The sequence below is a fragment of the Monocercomonoides exilis genome (assembly GCF_001643675.1).
Source record: "Monocercomonoides exilis strain PA203 chromosome Unknown scaffold18-1597598, whole genome shotgun sequence".
Taxonomy (NCBI): Eukaryota; Preaxostyla; order Oxymonadida; family Polymastigidae; genus Monocercomonoides; species Monocercomonoides exilis.
In genome coordinates this window covers 795270-818103 of record NW_027150563.1, presented here as the reverse complement: position 1 = coordinate 818103, position 22834 = coordinate 795270, and the positions used below count along the sequence as shown (strand labels likewise).

At 35.9% G+C, this 22834-nt stretch overlaps 4 protein-coding genes across 4 annotated transcripts; 1 reads left to right on the top strand and 3 right to left on the bottom strand.

Moving 5' to 3' along the window:
* Window positions 1-21: 21 nt before the first annotated feature.
* MONOS_6798 (putative 60S ribosomal protein L13a-1) lies at window positions 22-1500 on the bottom strand. The gene is made up of 4 exons (XM_067877060.1): window positions 1452-1500; window positions 1221-1321; window positions 1097-1111; window positions 22-1029 (listed from the first exon to the last, which is right to left on the bottom strand). The coding sequence occupies exons 1-4, from the start codon at window positions 1478-1480 to the stop codon at window positions 182-184; spliced, it is 993 nt and encodes a 330-aa protein (XP_067728852.1). The 5' UTR covers window positions 1481-1500; the 3' UTR covers window positions 22-181.
* Window positions 1501-1569: 69 nt separating this feature from the next.
* Window positions 1570-5867, bottom strand: MONOS_16789fu16810 (uncharacterized protein; the record flags this gene model as incomplete). Its single annotated transcript, XM_067869660.1, has 7 exons — window positions 1570-3407; window positions 3793-4515; window positions 5096-5199; window positions 5257-5287; window positions 5341-5432; window positions 5483-5579; window positions 5649-5867. 7 exons carry the CDS (start codon window positions 5865-5867, stop codon window positions 1677-1679), a joined length of 2997 nt encoding a protein of 998 aa, XP_067728851.1. The 3' UTR covers window positions 1570-1676.
* A 678-nt stretch (window positions 5868-6545) lies between these two features.
* MONOS_6799 (uncharacterized protein) lies at window positions 6546-18134 on the top strand (the record flags this gene model as incomplete). The annotated part of the gene is made up of 5 exons (XM_067877061.1): window positions 6546-7287; window positions 8049-9575; window positions 9753-17539; window positions 17599-17662; window positions 17805-18134. 3 exons carry the CDS (start codon window positions 6546-6548, stop codon window positions 17504-17506), a joined length of 10023 nt encoding a protein of 3340 aa, XP_067728850.1. The 3' UTR covers window positions 17507-17539; window positions 17599-17662; window positions 17805-18134.
* Window positions 18135-20901: 2767 nt separating this feature from the next.
* Window positions 20902-22612, bottom strand: MONOS_6800 (uncharacterized protein). The gene is made up of 4 exons (XM_067877064.1): window positions 22526-22612; window positions 22376-22410; window positions 21815-22317; window positions 20902-21743 (listed from the first exon to the last, which is right to left on the bottom strand). The coding sequence occupies exons 2-4, from the start codon at window positions 22407-22409 to the stop codon at window positions 20979-20981; spliced, it is 1302 nt and encodes a 433-aa protein (XP_067728849.1). The 5' UTR covers window position 22410; window positions 22526-22612; the 3' UTR covers window positions 20902-20978.
* Window positions 22613-22834: the final 222 nt, after the last annotated feature.

Here is a 22834-nt window from a genome sequence, read left to right as displayed (position 1 = left end):
ATCAAAAATACCCATATCCATTTGAAAAAGTTATGAATTTTTGAAATGGAGCTTTATATTTTAAATGCGTTTAAAAAAATAATCTTGCTCCAAACAACTAGAAATGAGCGCAAGAAAAAAACAATCAATTGTTGGAAATGCAAATTATTTTGTGCCAGTGAGTTGAAATGGAAAACTTCTCTTAAGCCTTCACTGTTTTCTTTGGTGCTGGCTTGCTTGCGGCAACTGCTTTTGGTGCTTTCTTTGCAACCTTCTTTGGAACATTCTTTGGTCCCTTCTTTGCTCCTTTCTTCTCAACTTTCTTTTCAACTTTCTTCTGGACTTTCTTTTGGTCTTTCTTAGCATCTTTCTTTGCGTCCTTCTTCTTGGCTTCCTTTGCTGCCTTCTTTGCTTTCCTCTCTGCTCTCTTTTGTTCTTTCTTGCTCAACTTCTTTGGTCCCTTCTTCGCTGCAACTTTCTCGAGGATCTTCTTCCTGTATGCCTTTCTTGCTTTCTTTGCCGCTTTTTCAGCTTGTCTCTTTGCCTTCTTCTCAGCAAATCTCTTGGCTGCTTCTGGATCTTTTTTAATCATCTCGGCTTTCTTGATTTGAATCAATGCATCTCTGACTTTGTTCATTCCCTTTCTTCTGTATTTGCGAAGTTGAATTGCATGCATCTTGATTGCCTTTTGCTTGCGGTAGTAATATGCTTTTGATTTTGCGAGACGTTCTTTCTCCAATTTTGAGATGATACCAGCATATTTCCATCCAACTTGGGAAGCAAGATCACCCAGACGTGTGTATTTTGACTCAGCTTTTAAGTTAAGAACGCGAAGTGCATCTGGAATAACCATTCTCTTCACTTTCTGGTATTTTGGTGGAACACCATCAAATACCTTCAAGCGTTTGAGGGCTTCCTGTCCACGAGTTGATTTGTGAGGAAGCATACCTCTGACGGCTTTGTAGATCATCATGGAAGGTGCACGATAGTGGACATGTCCACGAGCAGGGTTGTGTCTCATTGTTTTGTGAAGATATTGCATGAAAAGAACTGAAAATACATCATTATAAAATAAATTTTACATTTTTAAACAAAATGTTGAAAGTGAAAAACATACTCTTGTTACGGAAAACTGAAACAAACAAAAAAGGATATGAAATGTTAAATGATGGATGTGTTATCCAATACATTCATCATGATAATTGATAATGAAAATGGATAAAGAAAAAATTGTTTCAAACATGATCCAGAAACGTTAGCCTCTTCACAACGAACCAAAACGATGTGTTGTCCTTTTAATAATTGTTTTGCGACAACTGAAGCCAACCTTCCTTTTAAATGACTAAAATTTCACGAAATAAAGACAAAAATCAGTCATTCAAATGCATTGAGGATAAGTGATTTCACAAATCAAGAAGTCAACAAAAAAATGGAAAAAATGAAATGCAACGTTTAAATAACGTGTAACAAACCCTTTGCAGTCCACAACGATGGTTTTCATTTCTTGCCACTGTGTGATCTAATTTTGGTGAATCGTGGAATTTTTTGATCAAGACCCCCTTTTTTTGATTTATAAATAATGTTCAAAAATAACCTGCTTTCAAACGTTTCCTTTTAATTTTTAACATTTTTTGAAATATTGAAAGAAAAATGAAATGGTCTATACAAAAAAGACATCAAACAAAAATCCTTAATTTTCATTGAAAAATCGAATTCCATTGTAATTGCATGGGATTCTGCTGAGCTAAAGGAGGAGCAGACAGAGGAAGAGGAGAAGTTGCAGAAGAAGAAGAAGAAGAAGAAAGAGAAGGAGGCATAACAACTTCCATTGCAGTGTTAGAGAAAGGGGCAGGCATTGGTGAAATGGGGTTTATTGATTGCTGGGTGTAAGCAAAAGGAAGAGAAGAGGATGAAGTGGAAGAAGAAGGAAATGAAGGAGAAAGAGAAAGAGGAAGAGGAAGAGAAGGAGAAGGAGAAGGAGAAGGAGAAGAAGCAAAAGAAAGAGGATTCTGTGGTTGTGGTTGAATTTGTGGTTGAATTTGAGAAGAGGAAATAAAAGATTGCTGAGATGATGATGATGATGATGATGATGATGAAAGAGGTTGAGGAAATGGAAAAGAAGAAGAAGAAGGGAAAGAAGAAGAAGAAGAAGGAAAAGAGGAGGAAGAAGAAAGAGAAAGAGAAGGAGGAAAAGAAGGAACAATTGTTTGTTGTTGAGGAACAAAACTTTGTTGTACTCCAAACGAAGTGTTATTAAAGCTATTCATTTGATTCGTGCTTGCATCTCTCATTCCTCCTCCTCCCCCTCCTCCTCCTCCAATTTCTTCATTCTTTTCTTTCTTCTTCTTCTTCTTCTTTTTCTTCTTCTTCTTTGATGAAATTGCTGTTGAATGCAATGAAAACACACTGTGTCCATTAAATGCTGCCACACTTCCCTTTCCTCCTTCTCCTCTTCCTCCTCCCTCTCCCTCTTCTCCTTCAATTTCAATTCCTCTTCCTCCTCCTTCTCCTTCTCCTCCTTCTCCTCCTTCTTCATTCCCCATCCCCCCATCCTCCACCACCCTGCTGTCTGCCCTCTCCACTTTCCACAAAAAAGTGCTGTTTATTTTCAGCGCTGTCATTTTGATGTGTTTCGAAGGCGATGTCATTTGCCCTTTAATCAATGGGATACCCCCGTTCACATCTATCTGCTTCAATATAACATTCCCATCATACACTGACACCTCTTCTGGTGTTAACCCTAATCCGTTTGTTTTGGTGCTTCCTGTTCCTCTTCCTCCTTCTCCGTCCTCTTCTTCTTCCTCTTCTTCTTCGTCCTCTTCTTCCCATTCTTCCCCTTCATCTTCTCCTCCTTCTCCTTCTCCTTCACCTTCTGCTTTCATATCCAACTCTTTCTCTTTCTCCTTCTCCCTCTCCCTCTCCTTCCTCTCCCTCTCCTTCCTCGCCTTCCTCCTCTCCTCCTTCACCTCTTTCTCCACCACCGCTATAGCTGCCCCAAAACTCAGCAGATGCTTCAAAATGGACAAGATATGATACACATCCATGGGAGTTGCAAGAGGAAGCAGCGAAATCAGCGCTTCAGCCAATTTTTGATGCAAAAGCGCTGTTGCTGCACTGAAATTGCGTCTGATCACATTCAAATCAGGTTCTTTTTTACTTACGGGCAATGAAGCAGCCACATTCACAAACAAAGTAATTATTTCCTTTTTAAGATTCCAATCAGAAGAATTGTCAAGGAGAACAAGAGAAAGGGACAAAAGAACGTCGTGGAGGGACAGAAACCAGATGGTGTCTGGGGAATCGACGATGATGTTGCTCAGCAGAATAGCAAAGTTGAGCAGCATGTCATTCACAATTTGGGGGAGAGGGAAGCTGATGAGAGAGACGAGTGTGTCACAGATGCTCAGAACATTGGTTTCTTTGAGCCACTGGAGAGGAAGAAGAAGAAGGAAGGAGGAAGGAGGAGAAGAAGGAGAAGGAAGTGGAAGAAGAATAGAAGAAAAGAAGAAAAGAAGGAAAGAAGGAAAGAAGGAAAGAAGATGAAAAAAAAGAAAATTTTTGAATGAATGTGAAATAAATAAATAAATAAATAATAAATTAATGAATATAGAGAAAAATAAAGATAAATACAAAAATTAAGAACAAATTTCATAATAATAATAATAATAATCTTTGATTAAGACTAAAAAAAAAGAAAAGAAAAGAAAAAAGAAAAAAAGAAAAAAGAAAAAGAAAAAGAAAAAGAAAAAGAAAAAGAAAAAGAAAAAAAAGAAAAAAAAAAAAAACCATTCTCTATTAAAGCATTTATCACACCTCAGCATTCGCAATAGCATACGGCGACAGGTTCGCCAGCAAGTACAGTGCAGGATACGTCACTTTCTTCTGCTTCTCGTTGATGATCTTCACCAGCTCCCCAACAATATCCAGCTTCAGAACAAGCTTGCTGTAGAATTTCGAGTACTTTGTGAGGTTTGCGAGGCTGCAGGCAGCGCTTGCTTTGATTTCGACGTCTGGGTGATAGATCAACCGGGCCAATGGATGCAGCGCTGGCACATATGTCTTCCCTTTTTCGCTGTCCATGGTTAGATTCTGAAGCAAAAACAGCACAACACACAACTCCACCTCACTCACCACAAACGTCTGCAGCTGCTCCGCGAAAAAGGGAGGGAGAATAACTGATGGGGTGGAAGAAGAAGAAGAAGAAGAATAGGAAGAAGAAGAAGAAGAAGATGATGATGATGATGATGATGAATCCATTGCAGATGAACCATCAACCCCCCAATTATTACTACTGTTGCTATCACTTCCTCCTCCTCCTCCTCCTCTTCCTTCTCCTTCTCCATCTCCTTCTCCATCCGCAACAATCAAACTCGCCTCTCTCTCAAACGAAGCGCTATTGTACACATAGCTGTCGCCAAAGATGTCCCTCATCGCTGTCTTCAGATAGAGCAGCGCAAACTCTGCCCCGCCTTGTGACTTGACGTAGTGTGTCAGCTCCAGACTGTCCCCAGAGATGTTTGAGAGCGCCCAGAGTGACTGGGAATGGAGAAGGGAGAAGGGAGAATTGAGAGAGAGAAAGAGAGAGAGAGAGAGAGAGAGAGAGAGAGAGAGAGAGAGAGAGAGAGAGAGAGAGAGAGAGAGAGAGAGAGGAAGGAGAGAGAGGAAGGAGAGAGAGGAAGGAGAGAGAGGAAGGAGAGAGAGGAAGGAGAGAGAGGAAGGAGAGAGAGGAAGGAGAGAGAGGAAGGAGAGAGAGGAAGGAGAGAGAGGAAGGAGAGAGAGGAAGGGGGAAGATGAAGGGGTTGTTGGGGTTGTGGAGAGAAGGAGAGAAGGAGAGAAGGGAAGTGGAAGATTAGAAGGGAATATTAAAATCATTAGCATTGATATTAGTATTTTCAATAGAAAATTAAATAATCGATTGAAGACGATAATAGAGAAGCGAATGAGATGTTAGTTGAGCGTTGGAGAAGTGAAGATATTGCAGTTGGATAAGTAGATTGAAAAAAAAGTTAATAATCAAATGTAATTCCATCATAAGCAGAAAAAATTGAGAAAATGCAAAATTAAATAAATGAATTTGAGAATGAATGAAATATAATATGAAAAAAGCTTAGAATACATTGCTTCTAACTGACTGATGGCCGCAAACGCTCAATTTCATCAAAATAGGCACGGCACCCGATGCCACGATTTGCATCTCCTGTGGACCTGTCACTTTTGCAGCTAAACATTAAGAATAATAGCGCTGACAAAAAAAATGCAAATACTCAAATTACATACCTAGATTCAAAATAATTTCTGTTACAGATTCCTTTTAAAAAAAAATTAATCTTTAATATTTTCTCGAATTTTAAGTTGACAAACCATTATCTCAACAGGATGGCTTTCATTTAATATTTTAATTAAATATGTTAATATGTCATGTGAAAATAGAAGATCAACATCAACGTTTGAACCTTTTTTATAGAAAAACAAAATGTAACTCCATATGATTGAAAAAACAAACTTTTAGTTGAAAGCTTTCTTATCTTTTCCAATGCTGCAAAAAGTTGCCTTGAATCTGTGGAAGTGAGATATTGGAAATATGAATTAATCACGTTTTTCTTAAGTGCAAGAATTGTTTAAAAATCATAAAAATATCAGCATTATCAATAAAATAAAGAATAAAATACCGTTGCTTGAGTTCCCTTTGAAGAAGAAGATGCTTTTTTTGGAGCTCGCTGTTTGTCAAGCACATTACTCCTATAATCATCTCTCAATCCACCAATAGCCTGATCCCTGTTATCTCGAAGATCATCAAGCGCATCATCTTTTGAAAACTGCCTAAATCTTGTAGATGCTCGATCATTTTGGCTCCATGCAAAAGGAAAGCCAGATGAATCTTTACTCATCGATCAAAGTAAAAATTAGAAGAAAAGATCAAAATAATTATTTTTTTGTATCTTGATTAATTTTGGTTAATAGAATGTCTAAAGCTATTGAATCTAAAAAAGATAATAGCAAAATGCAAAAACAGAAAATTGGATTTTCTTCAGTTCAAGGAGGCGATGATCTTGATGATTTTGACATTTCTTCCAATTATTTGCCATTTGGAGATGATTCAGAAGAGAAAGACGAAGAAGAGAATAAAAAATCTGTTGCAGAAGGTTTGAGGCATTTTTAAAGTGATTTCATTTGCATTTATTGATTTTGAAGACTCATTATTTCCTTTTGATGCTATTTCGAATTCCAAGGCTAGAAAAAGAAGAGAGAAAGCAAAAGCGAAGCGTAGAGAAAGAATTGCAAAAGAGCTAGAATCTAGCCAAAATTTTACAATCATAAGCGCACCGACTGTATTTTTCTTTTTCTTTTTCTTATTTCTTTAAAGAAATCATATATTTTATTAGAAAAATCAAGCTGCATATTTAGTTTCTCAGCTGACAACTGAATTCAAAACATTTGAAGATTTGGATGCTGTTAGCATACCTCCTGAACAAATCATTACACTACCCAGAGAACTCGATCCTGTTTCAGCAACTTCCTCAACAGGCATTGAACTATTAACGCAAGTGCTATACAGGCCAGTGGGAATGATTACACGGGCATTGGATGCTTGCTCGGATAAATGGTGGGAAGCAGATGGTGAACTTGTGCCTTCTCGTCGCTCAGGATGTGTCATACCAATATTGATTGTGACGATGAGTGCATCACGAGGATGGGAGTTGATGAATGAGATTGAAACATACGTGAAACAAAAATTAGGCGAGCAAACAGGAAAATCAAGTGAATCAAAGAAAGCAGAAAAATCTTCAGAGAGAAAAGAAAAGAAAGAAGCGAAGAAAACTCCAAAGGACTCTTCTTCTGCTTCGGCAATGGACTCTGATAAGCTTGCTTACTCTTCGCAAATTGTATGCTGCCTCTATGGAAAGCACACGAAGGTGCATGAGCAAGCAAAGGAAATGAGAAAGAAGAGGTATTTTTGCGTGGGTGTGGGAACGCCTGGTAGGCTTTTGAGATTGCTGGAAGAGAAAGTTCCTGAAGGCAAGAAAGAGGGAAAGGGGGATAAAAGAAGCGACTTGAAATATGAACGAAGCAAAGAGGGACTTGAAAAAGAAAAGAAGAAGAGAAGCAGATATGAAGAAGAGAGTGAAGAAGAAGAAAAAGAAGAAGAAGAAGAAGGAGACGGAGAAAAGAAACAGCATTCGTCTGAAGCAGAATCCAAGCCATGTGCAAATTCGTTGCTTCGAACAGATGACGTTCGGCTGCTTGTGATAGACATGTTTCACAACCAGAAAAACTTCTGCATTTTCACTTTGGGAGACACAAAGGGAGGTTTGCTTGTTTTGTTTATTCAAAAATAATAAATAAAGTGATTTCTGATAATGATGGTGATTCCACCTTTATTGTTCTTCTTTTATATTTTTTATTTTTTTCATGACTGTGCTTTCTATTTTTTTCAGACATAAGGCGCATTCTTTCTGAGCATTTTCTGCCGAACATCGTTAGCGGCAAAACAAAAGTACTTCTTTTCTGACGCAATTAAATGCTTCCTCAAAGAATGGTGTTTTCAATGAAATTGACACTTCACTCTCACTTCACGGGAAAAGAAAAACCAAAGAAATGGCACTTCACAAAAAGAGAAAAATCACGTATTATCTTCCTCTTTTATTTGTTTTTTGGTGTGTGTATTTGGTGCAAGACAACACAAATTTCTGTATTTTGAAGCGCACTTTTCCATCTGAGACAAAATCAGTCATTGAACAAATAACGTGGAGTTAAAAATAAAATCATGATTTTTTATTTCATCAACCAAAATATCTAAGATTGATAACATATTGCTTTATATATTTATTTTGTTTTTGTGATGATAAGGACATTCTCTTTTTTTTTTGAAATTATAAATCACGTATTTGTCCCAATTGTTCAATCAAATTTGCTCACCATTACACTGAAAGAACAATTGTTGTTATAAGAAATTTTTCTGAATTTGTCTGTTTAGCAAGAAAAAGATTAATGAACAGAAAAAAAGTTATGCTTCCGAGATCAAACAAATTTGTTAACGATTGAATTTTTTGTTTGCTGCATTGTCGCAGCCTTTGGAGCTGCAAATGGGGCATTTGAAAAAACTGGATTATTTTCGAGCGAGGGAACCGCTAAGTCGACGCGACTGCAGCAAACGATTCCCAGCAATTCCTCAAATTCAAACTATTTGTTTCTTTTGTCAAACTCTTCTTTAAAACTTAATGATATTTTTTGCATTGACTTGCAGCAATATTCAATTACTGCTCTTGATGGAGAATCTTCACTTTTATGTTTCAACACAAAATTTGTTTATTCTTCGAAAGCATTAACTCCGTTTGCTTCATCAGGATCTGTTTTGTTTTCAAACGTTTCGATAGACACTTGCACATGCAAAAGACAGTTGCCTTCTATCGTAAATTTGCAGAATGAAGCTTCTTCTGGAGTAAAACTAATAAATTCATGCTTCTCTGATTTCACAATCTTATCAAGAAAATCGTCGTCTTTACTGTGCTCTGGGATTGGAAACTACGAAGCTGTCGATCACTGTTACTTTGCAAATGTAACAGCCAAGGTGAAAACAGGAAATGAAGCTTCTGCGAAGGAGAATTGCTCATTTGTTATTTCTTCGGCAATAAAATTATCCACGTTTATTCATGTTCACGATGCATTTTATGGAGGCGTTGTTCATGGGCTTTCTTTTACTTCGCCATCGCAAGATTTTATCTGTGATCTTTGCGAATTTTATGAATGCTCTCATTCAACTCCTTCGTCATTGTTTCATGTTTCTCGTGCAAAGCAAAGCATAACAGGGAAAAATGCAAATGTTACTTCTACGATTTTTAAAGATTGTACAGGAACAAACGGTGGAGGTCTATTTTATGATGGAGAAATTTGGGGAACCATCAATTATAATTTGACTGTTTTGAATTGTACTTTTGAGAATTGCACAGCAAATTATGGAGGAGGAATATACATTAATGAAGTTGGATACGGAACCATAAAAAACAATGTTTTTTATGACTGCAAGGCAACAAATAATCTTGGGCCAGATTTTTATGTTTATAATTTCGATTGGACAACAAAAGATGTTGATATAACATTTTCATCAAGTTTTACATATAATGATGGAAATAGAGTATATATTGATGGAACAAATTATTCTAAGCTTATTAAAATGGATCAGTATCAGATTGCTGCGTCCAATGGTAGCACAACAGTTAATTGTGGGTTAAGCGTTGACGTTGCTTGCAAATCAGTCAACACAGCCATAAGCAATCGAAGGCCAAATTATTTGAAGAGAATCAAACTTCTGAACGGAACTTACAACGAAAATGACAGTTGGGTGATTAATTCAACAAGAGGGAAAGTGGACGCGTTCGGAGAAAGTCAAACAAAAGTTATTTTTAATTTGAATAAATATTCAGCAACCTCAATGATTTCCATTTCTGGAGCTGTTAATGCAACGATTTCTACATTTACAATAAATGTGAACAAAAATTCTTTTCGTATTATATATGGTTCTTCTGGTAATTTCAACCTTTCTGTTTCTGATATTACGATTTCGACTCCAAGTGACTGGATGACTGAATTATCTGATAGTTTGTTTTATTTTTCGAGCGGAACCATTTCCTTCAATAGGATTGCTACGAAGAACGCAAAATTGCAATACAATTCATTATTTCAAATGACAAATGGAGTGACGAAGTTAACATTCTCGTTATGCAATTTCACGAATATCACCTCATCAAAAAATTATTCCACTATTTTCATCTCAGCAAAGTATCCAAAATCTCTTGCATTTAATAGCTGCTCAATATCTTCGATTTCGAGCCTTCACGAGAATGGTACAAATGGTGGCGCAATATGCTTGAGCACTGATGATTCTCAAATTAACTTTTCTAACACCACATTTACAAGTTGCTGCGTCAGTCAAAGCAGTGGAAGAGGAGGAGCATTGTACTTCTCAACAAGCGGATCGCTATCAAAATTTTCTATAAGCAGCTGCAAGTTCTCGTCGAATCAAGCATATTTTGGACGAGACGTTTTTATATGCGTTCCTTCATTGCCAAACGCAAATGTGGACTCTTATTATTCAGCAGCGGTAACTGCGACATATGTTCCGAATAGAACAAATGCGTGGTTTGGAAGAGACAATGCAACATTTCGGGGGGATTTTGATTTGATGCCCTTCATATTTGGATACACATCGTCGATAATTCATGCTTCAAATGCGTCGCGAGGGGATGGAAAGTATTGTGGATCAGTAATCGCTCATTGCAGGACAATTACTCAGGCTATTCAACGCCTAAATGGATCTTCCAGAACAATCAAAGCAAATGGAACTGTGAAAGTGTCTTATTCTGGAACTGAAGTGTCAAATGTTGTTATTAGCAGAAATGATTCATCAGCAACTGCAACAATTATTATTGACGGAATTGCAGGAACCGCGAATTCTGCTTTTATATCATCAGGCGCCTTTCAATCTCAAAACATTGTTTATTCAATTGGCTCAGTTCCTCAAGGAAGTTCAGTTCAGAAGTTGCTGAGTGGAACAAGCGGAACCCAAACCTTTTCAAATTGTATTTTTGTTGGAAGTGCTTCAAATGCTTTAACAATTGCGCTTGTTTCAATAAGCGGAGGCAGACTTGTTCTTGAAAGCACATCATTTAATGCTTCCAGTGAATTATGTTGCTCTTGTTCATTGTTCTCCCTTCAAAATGGGATTTTCAAGTTTTCTGAAAGCCGATTTGCAAACCTCAAGTTCACCTCTTCCAAAGCAGGTCTTATTTCACAATTAGTGAGTGGATCATCTTCGCAGAAAATTGAATTGTCCAATTGTGGATTTGAACGAATTTCATCGACCAAAGAGACAAGTTCATGTGTTGTTATATCTTCTTCGACTGGCATCGGCTCCTTCAATGCTACATCATGCAATTTTTCTTCATCGTCTTGCACAGCATCAATCAATGGAGGAGCCATTTCCTTTGCAGTTGGGGCGAATAAAAAATTTGAAATTAATCGATGCCTAATATCATCTAATACTGCCAGTGAATCGGCTGGAAAAGGAGGAGGAGTTTTTTTGCTATTGAAAGATATTAGCAGCGATTATAAAATTACTGGATGCAGTTTTGAATCTAACAAGGCAAAATATGGACGAGATATATACATCCAAGCACCAAATCTTAATTCTTGTGTGACATTTGAAAAATTTGGGAATCTTCTAACTCCAACAACTGATGTTGAAAACATGATGTGTGGGTGCAATGCTTCTTCAATTGACCAACATATCGATCTTATTTTTTTAATGACTATTCATCTGGCGATTGTCAATGTGAAGAATGCTGGTTCTGAGCATGGGGAAGACTGGTTCAGATGTGGGAATGAAAGCGAGCCGTGCAAGACATTTGAATATGGTATGGATAAGATTCTTGATTCAACTGCCACAAACAAAGGAATATCTATTGTATCGCAAGCAGTAATAAGCAAGCCAATTGAATTGTCTTCGATGACCGTATTTCCTTCTTGGAGTTCAACGTTTTCTACATTTCGATTTGACTTCACGATGGGGGTGTTTGATGCAGCAATATTCAACCACGATGCTCTCTCATTTAACAAAATCAAACTGTATTTACCATCTGTGCAAAATGTGCTGAAGACACTCATTTTAACAGACAATTTTCTTAATATGAACAATGCAAGTTTTGAAAGCGAACAGCTGGACTCTTCTGTTTTTTTGCATGTCATTGAAGTGAAAGAAGGAACAGTGGTGCTGAATAATTGCTCTATTGGTGAGCACAGCTTCCGTCTGGAGAGCTCATTCATGAAATATGCAGGCTCGTCAGCAATAACAATGAATAACATTTCAGTTGGTATGATTTTGTTGTGTGCGGCTTTCTTCTCAGAGACAGCAGGAGGACGCAGCACTTTGTTGCTGAAGAACATTTCATTTGACAGATGTTCTGCTTCTCCGCAGGCAGCGATGAGTCCGATTATTTCATCTCAACTGGAAGGAAGCGTGAATATTGAAGAGTGTGATTTCAGAAATGTTGGCAATGCAAAATGCAAAGAGGGTGGAGTAATCAATGTATGGCTCAAAGACACGGGAAAGATTAAGATTGCTGGCTGCCAAGTCGGAGAATGTTTCTGTGACGAGGCAACAGGAAAAGGAGGTTTTCTCTATTTGAGTAAGCGACAAAGCGAAGGTCAATATGACTTAAGCGTAGAATCAGAATACTCAAATAACAAAGCTCATATTGGTAAAAATCTCTTCTTTTATTTTGATTCATTGAACGAGTCTGTATCTGCCGATAGGCTATTCTTGCCTGTTGATGATCCAGCTGTCGAAGGAGGCAAAGCGTATGTTGGCAAAGACGCCATTTTTGATTCAATGGATTTGGCAGCGTTTTTGGTTCAGTTCGTGTCAAACAAAGTTCACGTGTCCAGCACAGGCTACGATATCCTTCGATGTGGCTCAGCAGACTTTCCATGCCATTCAATTTGGAGAGGCCTGAAAAATGTGAAGAACGACAGTTCTGACAAGGAGATCATTCTCGACACGTTGGTCAAATTGGAATCGTGCTTCGAATTTCTGGATTTGACTCTTTCTGCATCTTCAACTTCGAAAGAAGCAGGAATAACCATTTTCTCAGATCTGTCTCCAAGCAATAAAGACGCAGTGATTGACATTTCAGGGAGTTGCTTCTTTGCCACTGTTATAATTTTGTTGCCATCTGAGTTTATGGGGCAGCAATTGTCAGTCATCAAATCTTCTGCTTCAGAGGGAGTGTTACAGCTCTCTTCATGTAGTTTTGCCAAACAAAGCAATTTCCTTACTCCGATTAGTTATTCTCTTGTTTCTGTAACCAATGGAAAATTGTTGCTTCATGGCTGCGCAGCTGAAAACCTGATATTTTCAGAATCACCTTTCGTGATATTGCAATCTGTCACAGCAACCTTTGAGCAAAGCCACTTTTTATCTGTGACGCTTCAAACAGCATCGCTTTTGACTGCTGCTGAAGTTGGTGTTCAATCAGTACAGTTGAATAGCGCTGCAACATCTGAATTTGCTTTCAAGAACTGTTCATTCGATAAAATCGTTGCGAAAGAAGGTTCTTCTAAATCTGTTATCATAGCGGATCCTCTGTCTTCTTCTCTTTCGTTAATTAATTGCTCTGCCACACGTTTAACTTCATTAGAAAGCAACAAAGGCGGAGGAATGAAAATAAAGTTCAAGGCAGGTGGATCGCTGAGTGTTAGAGGAAATTCTGTAAGTGGAACGAGTGTGATATCTTCGTGCAGTTGTTCGCCTTCAACTGGAAAAGGAGGGTTTTGCTGCATCGATTCTGTTGGTGTTGATGCTGACTTTGTTTTTGAGAAGATAAAATTTTCAGATAATGTTGCTTTCTTGGGGAAGAATATCTTTTTCTTATGTGTTGATCTTTATTCTTCTGTAAAACCAGAACAATTTTCAATTGATTTTGATGAATGGACTTCAGACGTCAATGCCTTTTCTGGAATGGACACATCTTATTTTACTACAAAGGCAGTTGATCTGCTTGCGTTCATTGCTGATTATAGTTCAGAAAGGATTATTGTGTCATCGAGTTTTGGGGCGGATGTGAAGGGGTGTGGAAAGAAGTCGCTTCCTTGTGCTTCGTTTTCTACTGGATTGAAGCATGTAACAAGTTCTTCAGAGCCTGATCAGCTTGTTGCACATCTTCTAATTGAGGATTTGGCACATGTTGAGAGGTGTTTTGATGTTTCTGAACACGAAATTGGATCTTTGCGTGACGCGCATGCAGAGATTTCCATTGCATCCTCATTGACTCCGTTATCTTCTTCTTCTTCTTCTGTTGGATCAGAAGATTGTGTTTTGTTTAACAAGAAGACATTAAAGCTCACGTTGCTGAGGTTCTCCATCCCAACTGAATTTACAACTTCTCAGTCAGTTCTGATTTTATCATCAAGCGGAATGCTTCATATGACAGATTGCTCCATACAGATCAACTCTGAAACAAATAAAGGAATAGCTTATTGCCTTGTTGAAGTTCGTTCAGGAGCGTTTGAAATGAAGGATTTTTCTTTGGACAATTTAGCATTTGATTCGAATCCGATGCGATTTAGGGGAAAAGACGTTGAAGGTAAAATGGAAAATTGCCAGTTTGAAGAACTAACTTTGAAATTCCCATTATTTTCAATTCCAGAAACTCACACTGCCTTGTCTGGAAGGGAACACGGAGCTGATTCATCTTTCTCCTCTCTAACAAATGGTGATTGTGCCATCGAGTTGATATCGTGCCAGATGAATGGTATAAGACGAGAGGACGATGGAAGCTGCCTATTGAGCTGTGAAGCTATCAACAGTATCAAATACAAAATGAATGGATGCATTTTGAATGGATGCGAGAGCAAAAGTTCTGCCAGAGGAGGGAGCATGCTCTTTACGCTGGGGGCTGGAAGCAACGAGAGGATTGCGTTTGAAATCAACAGCACGACAATGGGAAAGTGCATTGCATCGACAGCAAATGGGAGAGGCGGAGGTGTGTATCTGGACTGCGGGGGTGTTCCTGCAGAGGGCAGGAATGGACTGGTTGGGAATGAAAATGTGCTGGGATTCCGATTTAAAAATGCATTCTTCAGCTTCAATGACGCTTGGTCTGGGCGGGATGTGTTTATTTTATGTGTAAACATCGAGTCGCAGGTGAGTGCAGAGCAGTTTGTAATGGACTTTGAGAAGTCTGTGTCTGAGCGGAGGAATGCGATATATGGGAGAGAAATTGGTATGGGAGAGGAAGAGAAAGATCGGGATCTGATTGACAAGATTATGTTCTTCAGAGGGGAGCAGGTGTTTGTCTCGCGAAAGGGGGAAGACAATAACGGGTGTGGAAGCATTACACAGCCATGCAAAACGATTAACGAAGTGTCGAAGCACGTGTCGGAAGGCAGACTCCCAACCATCTTTGTTGATGCACAGGCAAGCATCGAAGGAGAAGCAGATTTGATTGGAATAAGCTTGGTGCCTCTGGATGAGTCGTGCGCAATTTTGATGAACAGCACGATTGCGAAAAGTGCTGAAAGGGAATACACGATTACAGCAAAAGAGAATGTGCAGATAGACAATGTTGCTTTTAACTTTGGAGGAGTATTGAAGGTTACCCACTCTTCTTTGATTGGCATATTGGAGGGCAAACTTGGAATGAATGAATGTAACTTCGCTGGAATAGAAATCGGTGCACAATTTGATGGAAGCCTGGTTACTGTTATTGGAGGAGTATTGAAAATAACTAAATCCACGTTTAGAGAGTTTTCAGTTGTTAATTGTATCATCAATTGTAAGAGCAGCACATCTACCAACATGGACAGAGTGAACTTCGAAGGATTAAGCGGAAAATGCTTCGTTTCATGCTCCGGAAGTACCTTTTCTGCTTCTCAATTAACCGTAAGTTCAGCGAAAGCAAAAGAAGCGATTGTTTCATGTTCAGGAAATTCAACGATTGCTTTGCTTCAATCCGTGTTTAAGAAAATTGAAGTAGAAGACGGGAGCGCAATTCAAGTTGAGAATAATGAGGCTATGAGGATGGAAGACAACGAAGCTGAAGTCGAAAGAGCATTTTCGGCTTCACTTTGCACCTTCACTAATGTTAGCTGCGGCAAAAACGAAGGAAGAGTAATATCTTGTCTGACAGAAAAGTCTGTTCAGTTTATAAATAACACCCTAAGTCTTTGCTCTTGCCTGGCTACAAAGGGGAAACAGTTACGTGTGCTTAATAACAAAGATTTAGAGATTGATGCATGTCTTTTTGATGGATGGGAAGAGGCTATCGTTGAAGCGAACAATAACGGAGAAATCGATGAAATATGCAGATGGGATGGATCACTCGTTGACGTGACAAACTGCCAAGCAACAATAAAAGAGACTTCTATTGTCAATTCTTCTGACGGAGGAATCACCCTTTTTGGAGGGAACATTACGATTGAAAAAGGTGAATTTCTGAACAATAACAAGCAAATTCCTTCCTATAAATCAGCCCGCAGGAACATTATATGCTCTGAAGATGGGAATCTGAATATAATCAGTTTGAAAGGAGGAGACGGATGGGAAAGGAATACTTCGCTGTGGATATTGAATGGGGGCTGTCTATTTGAAGGGATTGTTTCTGAGAGGGCATCTCCATTCTTCATTCCAGTGTTGGAGAGTGTTGAAACGAGAGAAGAAGTGGAAGAAGTGGAGATTGTGTTCAAAGGGAAGCTCCTTCTCCCGTGCAACCTGTTATTCATGATTGCGAAGCAGATTGGGGATGAAAAGCAAATTGAAAAGTTTGTGTTTGATGAGAGTGGATATCTATCAGAGACAGAAGCAAAGGGGAGGGTACAAAAGGAGACAATAAGTGAGGCGGGAGAAGAGGCAGAAGTGAGAATATGCATTCTGTTTGGGAATGCCGATAATCCATCATTCACTGATTCTTTCATTCTGAAGAACAAGAGCGAGTCCTCATCAAATGGAGAAGGGAAAATTACTGAAGGGTCAGGAAAATCAGAATGGGGCGTTACTGCGTTCATATGTTGTGCAATTATTCTTTTCATTTTTGCAGTAATTTTTGTTGTAGTTATTGTGCTGATGAGAAAAAAACTGAATGAAGCGGAAAAGAAAGCGAAGAAAACAGGATCGGAATACGAGCAAATAAATGAAAATGCAGAAAGGAGAAGGGAAAACAATGGAGGTAGCTTTGAGATGAGTGAAATGCCATCAACGTTGCTGGAAGGGATGACGAGCCAAATTCCTTTGCTGATTGACAACGATGAGGAGGATGAGACAGAATCGCCATCAACAACGAATGATGAAACATTGAATGAAAATGAGATGTCAGTTTATGAATTTCCCTCACCAAGATCTGAGGGTGTTTGTGTTTCTGGAATGCCACACTCTCATTCACTCAATGTGATATCAGCGAAAAAGCCATTTCGAGAGAAGGAGAAAAGGAGCCTGAAAACATTGTACTCGACAATTCATTCAGTTCAAGGGAATTTCACACTGGGAACAAGAGCGATGGATGTTGTTGATGGGAAGGAGGTGGTTTTGGCAGTGGCAGAGCTATTTGAGCATTTGATTTCGGTTGGAGATGAAAGAGTGGAAATGATGGGGAGACAGCTATGTCCATATTCAATCTTCGTTGAGGAAGGAAATAATGAAATATTTGTTTTAGCAGAGAAAATAGAGGATGAAAAGGAGAAGGGAGAAATGAAACGATGGAAAGCTCCAGAAGTGGGAAATGAAGATGAGGAAATAGAAAAGGCAGTTGTTTTCACCCTTGGACTAATTCTCCATGAAATGACAACAGGGGAAGAGACGTTGAGCGAGTGTGAAGCAGAAGAAGCACAGGAGATGATGAGAGACGGGGTGCGGCCACTGACTGAAGGAATCGAAGAAGAAGAAATTGTTGAGGTGATGGAGAAGATGTGGGCAAATGAGCCGAATGACAGGTGTACTCTGGGTGAGGTGATTGTTTTGTTGAAAAAGCAAATGGACTAGGGTTTTTCGGATGTGCAATAAAGTGTTTTATTGGTTTGTTTATTTTTTAGTTGTTTTTGATTTTATCGTTTGCATTCACATAATTTTTTAAGTCCTTTATATGTCGAAATTACGATTTATTTTTGCAACATAAAAAATTCTTTGAAAATTAAAACTGTGTGCAATAGCTTAACAACTTTTTTTGAGATTATTTATTTTTGTTCTTAATCAAAAATTCTATTTCGTATTTTGAATCATTTTTTTGTGCTGACTCGTTGTTTCATTTCACATCCTTGGCTCTTCTTGAATTCTTTCTCAGCTTTCATTAACTAGTGCTTTAAGCGGAAGCATTTATTTATTATCTGCCTCGTCTATCGCTTTTCCCCGTTGCTTATCGTGTAATTGTTCAATGTGTTTTATCAAATTGTTTCAAATTTATTTTTCATTACTTTTTTTTATTATTATTTGATTTCCGGAAATGTTTAGTCTAATAAGTACATACGGATTTTCAGTTTAGTGAAATGTATTTTTTTAAAAAAATTTTTTTCTTTAAAGACATTGTTGTAAGTATTCTTTCAATATGCGAGTAAGGAGATTTATTAACCCAAATTTTTTCATCAAAAATATAAAATAAAATAAGATTGAAAAAGAAAATTTATATCCTGTATGTTTTTATTTTTTTATTAATGATTAAAAAACTTTTGAAAAATAATTAAATAGGCTTGGAAATTTTTATCGCACTCTTTTATCATAAGAAAATAAACAACAAACCAACACTAAAGCGTCGTGTTAAAAATTTTTTGTTTCATCCTTTTTGCACTTTATTATTTTTATGAAAAAAATAATTGAGTGTGTGTGATAATTTTTGAAATCTTAACTTTTTTTGAGGTGTATAATTTTTGTAATTTTTATTTTGTTTTGAATTCTTTTTTATGAATACAAAAAATTTAAATATCCAATGAAAGAATATCTCAATCATTCTTTTTCATCAACTATCGGCTTTTGAATCGATTGATTAACATTTTATATTTGATATTTTTCTATTTGGCAAATGTCATAGAATTTTCAAAATAATCAACATACCGAAAAAAGTTAGAATTTCAAAAATAATAACTATTCCTCTGTGATCTGACAAATAACTTGAAGCCTCGTCTGTCACACACACACACACACACACACACACACACACACACACGCACAAAAAAAAAAAAAAAAAAAAAAAAAAAAATTTAATTTTAAAAAAATAAAATATTACTAAAACTTCTAAAGACTTTTCAAAGCACAATGGAAAAAATCTGTAGATAAATTATGAAATATATGTCTTTTTCTCATTTGTCAATGAAGGTCAATCACAAATTGTGATAAAAGTACTTTTCAACTGACATTTCGAGTCAAATAAAATGAATATTGGGAACTTGATCACATAAATAAAAAATTTGATTTTTACAAAATAATAAGAATTATTTCTTGAAGATTTTCAAATTAATTATTTTTGTAATTAAGAATTATGAAATCGTTTCAAATAACCCTTTTAAACAAGTCATAAATATCTTGTCAGTCATTCTGTCATTTTTCCAATTTTCTCTTGTCATGTCACAGAGGTGTAATAATCACACTAATATTATTTATCAAAAAAAAACAAGAAAATTTCAGATTTTTCAGAAAAATATCACCATTAAGGATATCGGATTATTTTCTAATCATTTTATTTTTTGTTTTTGTTTTTGTTATGCATTATTCAATCAAAATACAATATTTGCATCAATTCAAAAGCGTCAAAAAAAATATTTCACACAATTGAATAAACCTGACAAAGCATTTTTTGAATTATTCATTTGCCTTTTATTGTTCAAATGAAGTGATTTCAATGTGAGTAATATATCATTTCAGAATAATGTATTATCCAACAACATGAGATGAATTTATTTGAAAATTATAAGATGTTAACGACGATGTTTTTTTTTTTTTCTGTTTAAAAAACGGAAATTTTTAAGTTTATTGACAAATAATACAAATGGTGGTTCAAATTCTCACCCTTTTTACAAATGGGGGAAATTTTGGGCTTTCAAGCAATTTTTGCATTGAGCAAGAAAAAATAGTTTCACTTATGACATTATAAAACTTTGACAGATTTACAAAAAATATGATTTTCAAATCTGTGAACAAACACCATTGATATAATAGCAAAATGTGTTGTTGTGATCTCACTAGTATTTCAAAATATCAACCCATTTTTATTGTGTTTTTTGAAATAAAAAAGTCAATGAAAAATGCATTATTTTTCTATGAAAATGCCTGAATTCAAATATTTTGTCCCTAATGATAATAACATTAAACATATAATTAATTTTCTTTCATTTATCCAAATACTGATTTATCTCATTTGAAGTTATTATGGTTTCAAAATACTCATTTTGATTAATTTCGAATGATAAGTTCCCCAAATTTGAACAAACAATGGGAAAGATTGAATATGAATTAAAAAAAAAAACACTGAAAAAAATTATTTTTTCATTTTGATATAAAAACAGTAAATAAACAAATATTAATGAAATGAACACTTTTATTAGAAAATTTGCAAAAACTGAGTCGATTTGTGTGTGTGTGTGTGTGTGTGTGTGTGTGTGTGTGTGTGTGTGTGTGTGTGTGTGTGTGTGTGTGTGTGTGTGTGTTTCTGTGAGGAAATAGTCCAGGAATTAAATGACAAACGCGTTCCGTCAAATAGCTTGAAAAACAGTGAAATTGAATTTTCTGAAAATGTTGATTCAAAAACAAAAGGTTTGAGAAAACTGTTCGAAGAGAAGGATATAGATCATTTAAAAAAAGAACAGTTTGAGTGAAAAAAAGAAAAACTTTGATTCTTCATTTTCCAAATGAAGATCATTGTTGGATTTTCTTGTTCATCTGAATGGACACAACAAAAGTGTAAATAAATTCAAAATCCAAATATTAAAAAGAACACTTATCAGAGTAAAATAGATAAATTCTCTCACGATGAAATTTTTTTGAATTGCTTTTTTTCACTGTTGCTCCCTATATGACTTTATTTTTTTCTATGATGTGTATCTGTTATTATTTCTGAAATAATAAAATATTTTGTGAATGAATAGTCATTTTTGTGTTTTATCGAAAGAATTTCAATTGGAATTGAAAGGCTAAATGTATTTCATTTCATGAAAAATGAACATGATAAAAAAAAAAAAAAATAAATAAAAATAGAAAACAAAAAACGGATAAATCTTATTTCACTTTTGCTTTTGGAAATATATAATGAACTCGATCTATAAAGTTTCTATTGAATTATTCTGATTTTGAAAAGAATCTCATATGTAATATTTTTTGAAATTTAATTATTTTTTTCAAAATTATTTTCTTCTACCTTTTATTTGGATTTGATGACAAAAAAGATAAAAAAAGAAATGAAATGCTTTCGTTTATTTTTTTAAAAAAAATCCCTAATAAAAAAAAATTGAGATTAAAATGTTCTTTTAATTCAAACATTCACAAAATAATCCTCGAAATTTAATGAAAATTCAACACGATACTTATTGAAACGTAATGAAATTGTTGCATGAAAACTTGGGATCATATCTTCATGTCCTTCTTCTTCAAGCATATCAAATAATTCTCGCTTAATCTCTTTTTTTTTCATTTCATCCACTTCATTTGTCATTATTCCTTTCAGTCTTTTGGATAGATCAAAAAAGCTCTCTAAACACATGCGTGCAGTTGTGTCATTCATTGTTTTTAAGTAAATTTCTTCTGAAATTTGCTTAAAAACTCCACGCTTAAGCAAATCGTAAACACTAACATCATTCAATTCGATAGCTCTACGAAAAAGAACCATACACTTTCCAGATATTCTTTGTTCATATGCCCTTGAGGATCTACACAGGCTGATAAAATAATCAATCAACCCGAAATATTCCTCTTTCCACATTTGAAAAGATACAAAAAATACATTAATGGTACAAATCCATTTCAACATGATATTCACTTCTTTCATCCTTTTGTTTTCTTCCGTTTTTCCTTTGGCCTTCCAATCCACGCGCTTTGACATCTCTTCCAGTTCTTGCGTTGCCTCTCTCGTAAAATGAAGTTTATCCGAAATCAATGCTTCCAAACTTTCATCTCTGAAAAATCTGTCTATCAAAAAGCTCCACGCTAATTGATATGCCAGATGCGTCAGATTTCGATGCTCTTGGTGATATTCAATAATTTCTGTAATTTCCTTTTGATGAAAGTCTTTCTCGACTTCCTATTGTAAAAATTCAACATCCAACAAATGATATTATAAATTATTAAAAAATCATTCAAAAATCTTAATACCACTAAAATCCCCACGTTGCATAAAGCCATCAGAGCAAGTTCCACTTCTTTTTGTGTCTTTTCGTTTTCTTTTTTATTCGTCGCAATCTTCAGAAGGCAAGGCACACAAACAGAAACTAATTGTAATGGCAAAAATTGAAAAAAATTGCGTAGAAGAAGATAACATTCACTTAAATCAACAATAAACGTTTCATTTCCCCCTTTAATTATCCTTTCTTCATCATAAATCATCTTATCAAATCTTTTTTTCAACGTGGAATATTTATAATTATAATTTGGGAAAACTCTCAAGCTATTTTGATATCCAATCTCCTTTAACAATATGAAGGCGTTCCCCTCAGATATCTTCTTTTCTTCAATCATTGTGTTTATTTGATCGAACAGTTCTTTTGATAATGACGATTCAAATTCTTCTTTATCCATTTTTCCAAGCAAATCGTTCATTTCTTCGATTATTTGCTTCTGTTTAATTTCGTCACAGAATCCTGCTTCGCTAAACAACTCTCAAAAGTTATTAAAAATGTTAAATTGAAAATATCAAACAATGAAATGCTTTCAAACTTGAAAACTTCTCTACCAGGATTAATTCTTGCATTCTATCTTTGCAAACAATCATTCCGCGAATTATTATAATTATTATTTTAGGTCATAAAAATTTTTATGGTTGAAAAAAGAGAGATTGCTGAAAAATAAACAAATATTGTTAATTACCTTTGCTAAATGAAAAGGATATTTTGTTAATCCTAATTGATTCACCACACAAAAACTTGTCAAGAAATGGAAACGGCAAAGAAAAAACTTGACTTGGCGGTGGAAGCCAAGATATGCCAATCTTTTGTTTCTTTTTGATCGAACCTATAATTACTCAAAATCATGAAATGGAAAACAACTTTTGATTCGCAATGCTTCAAGAAGCAACAATTTCCAAATCAGAAATTCAGTCATGTATTTCAAAATGAAAATAATGAACAATCAAAATCTTGGAAGAGAGTGGACCCGTTGCTTTGAAGTTAAGAAAAT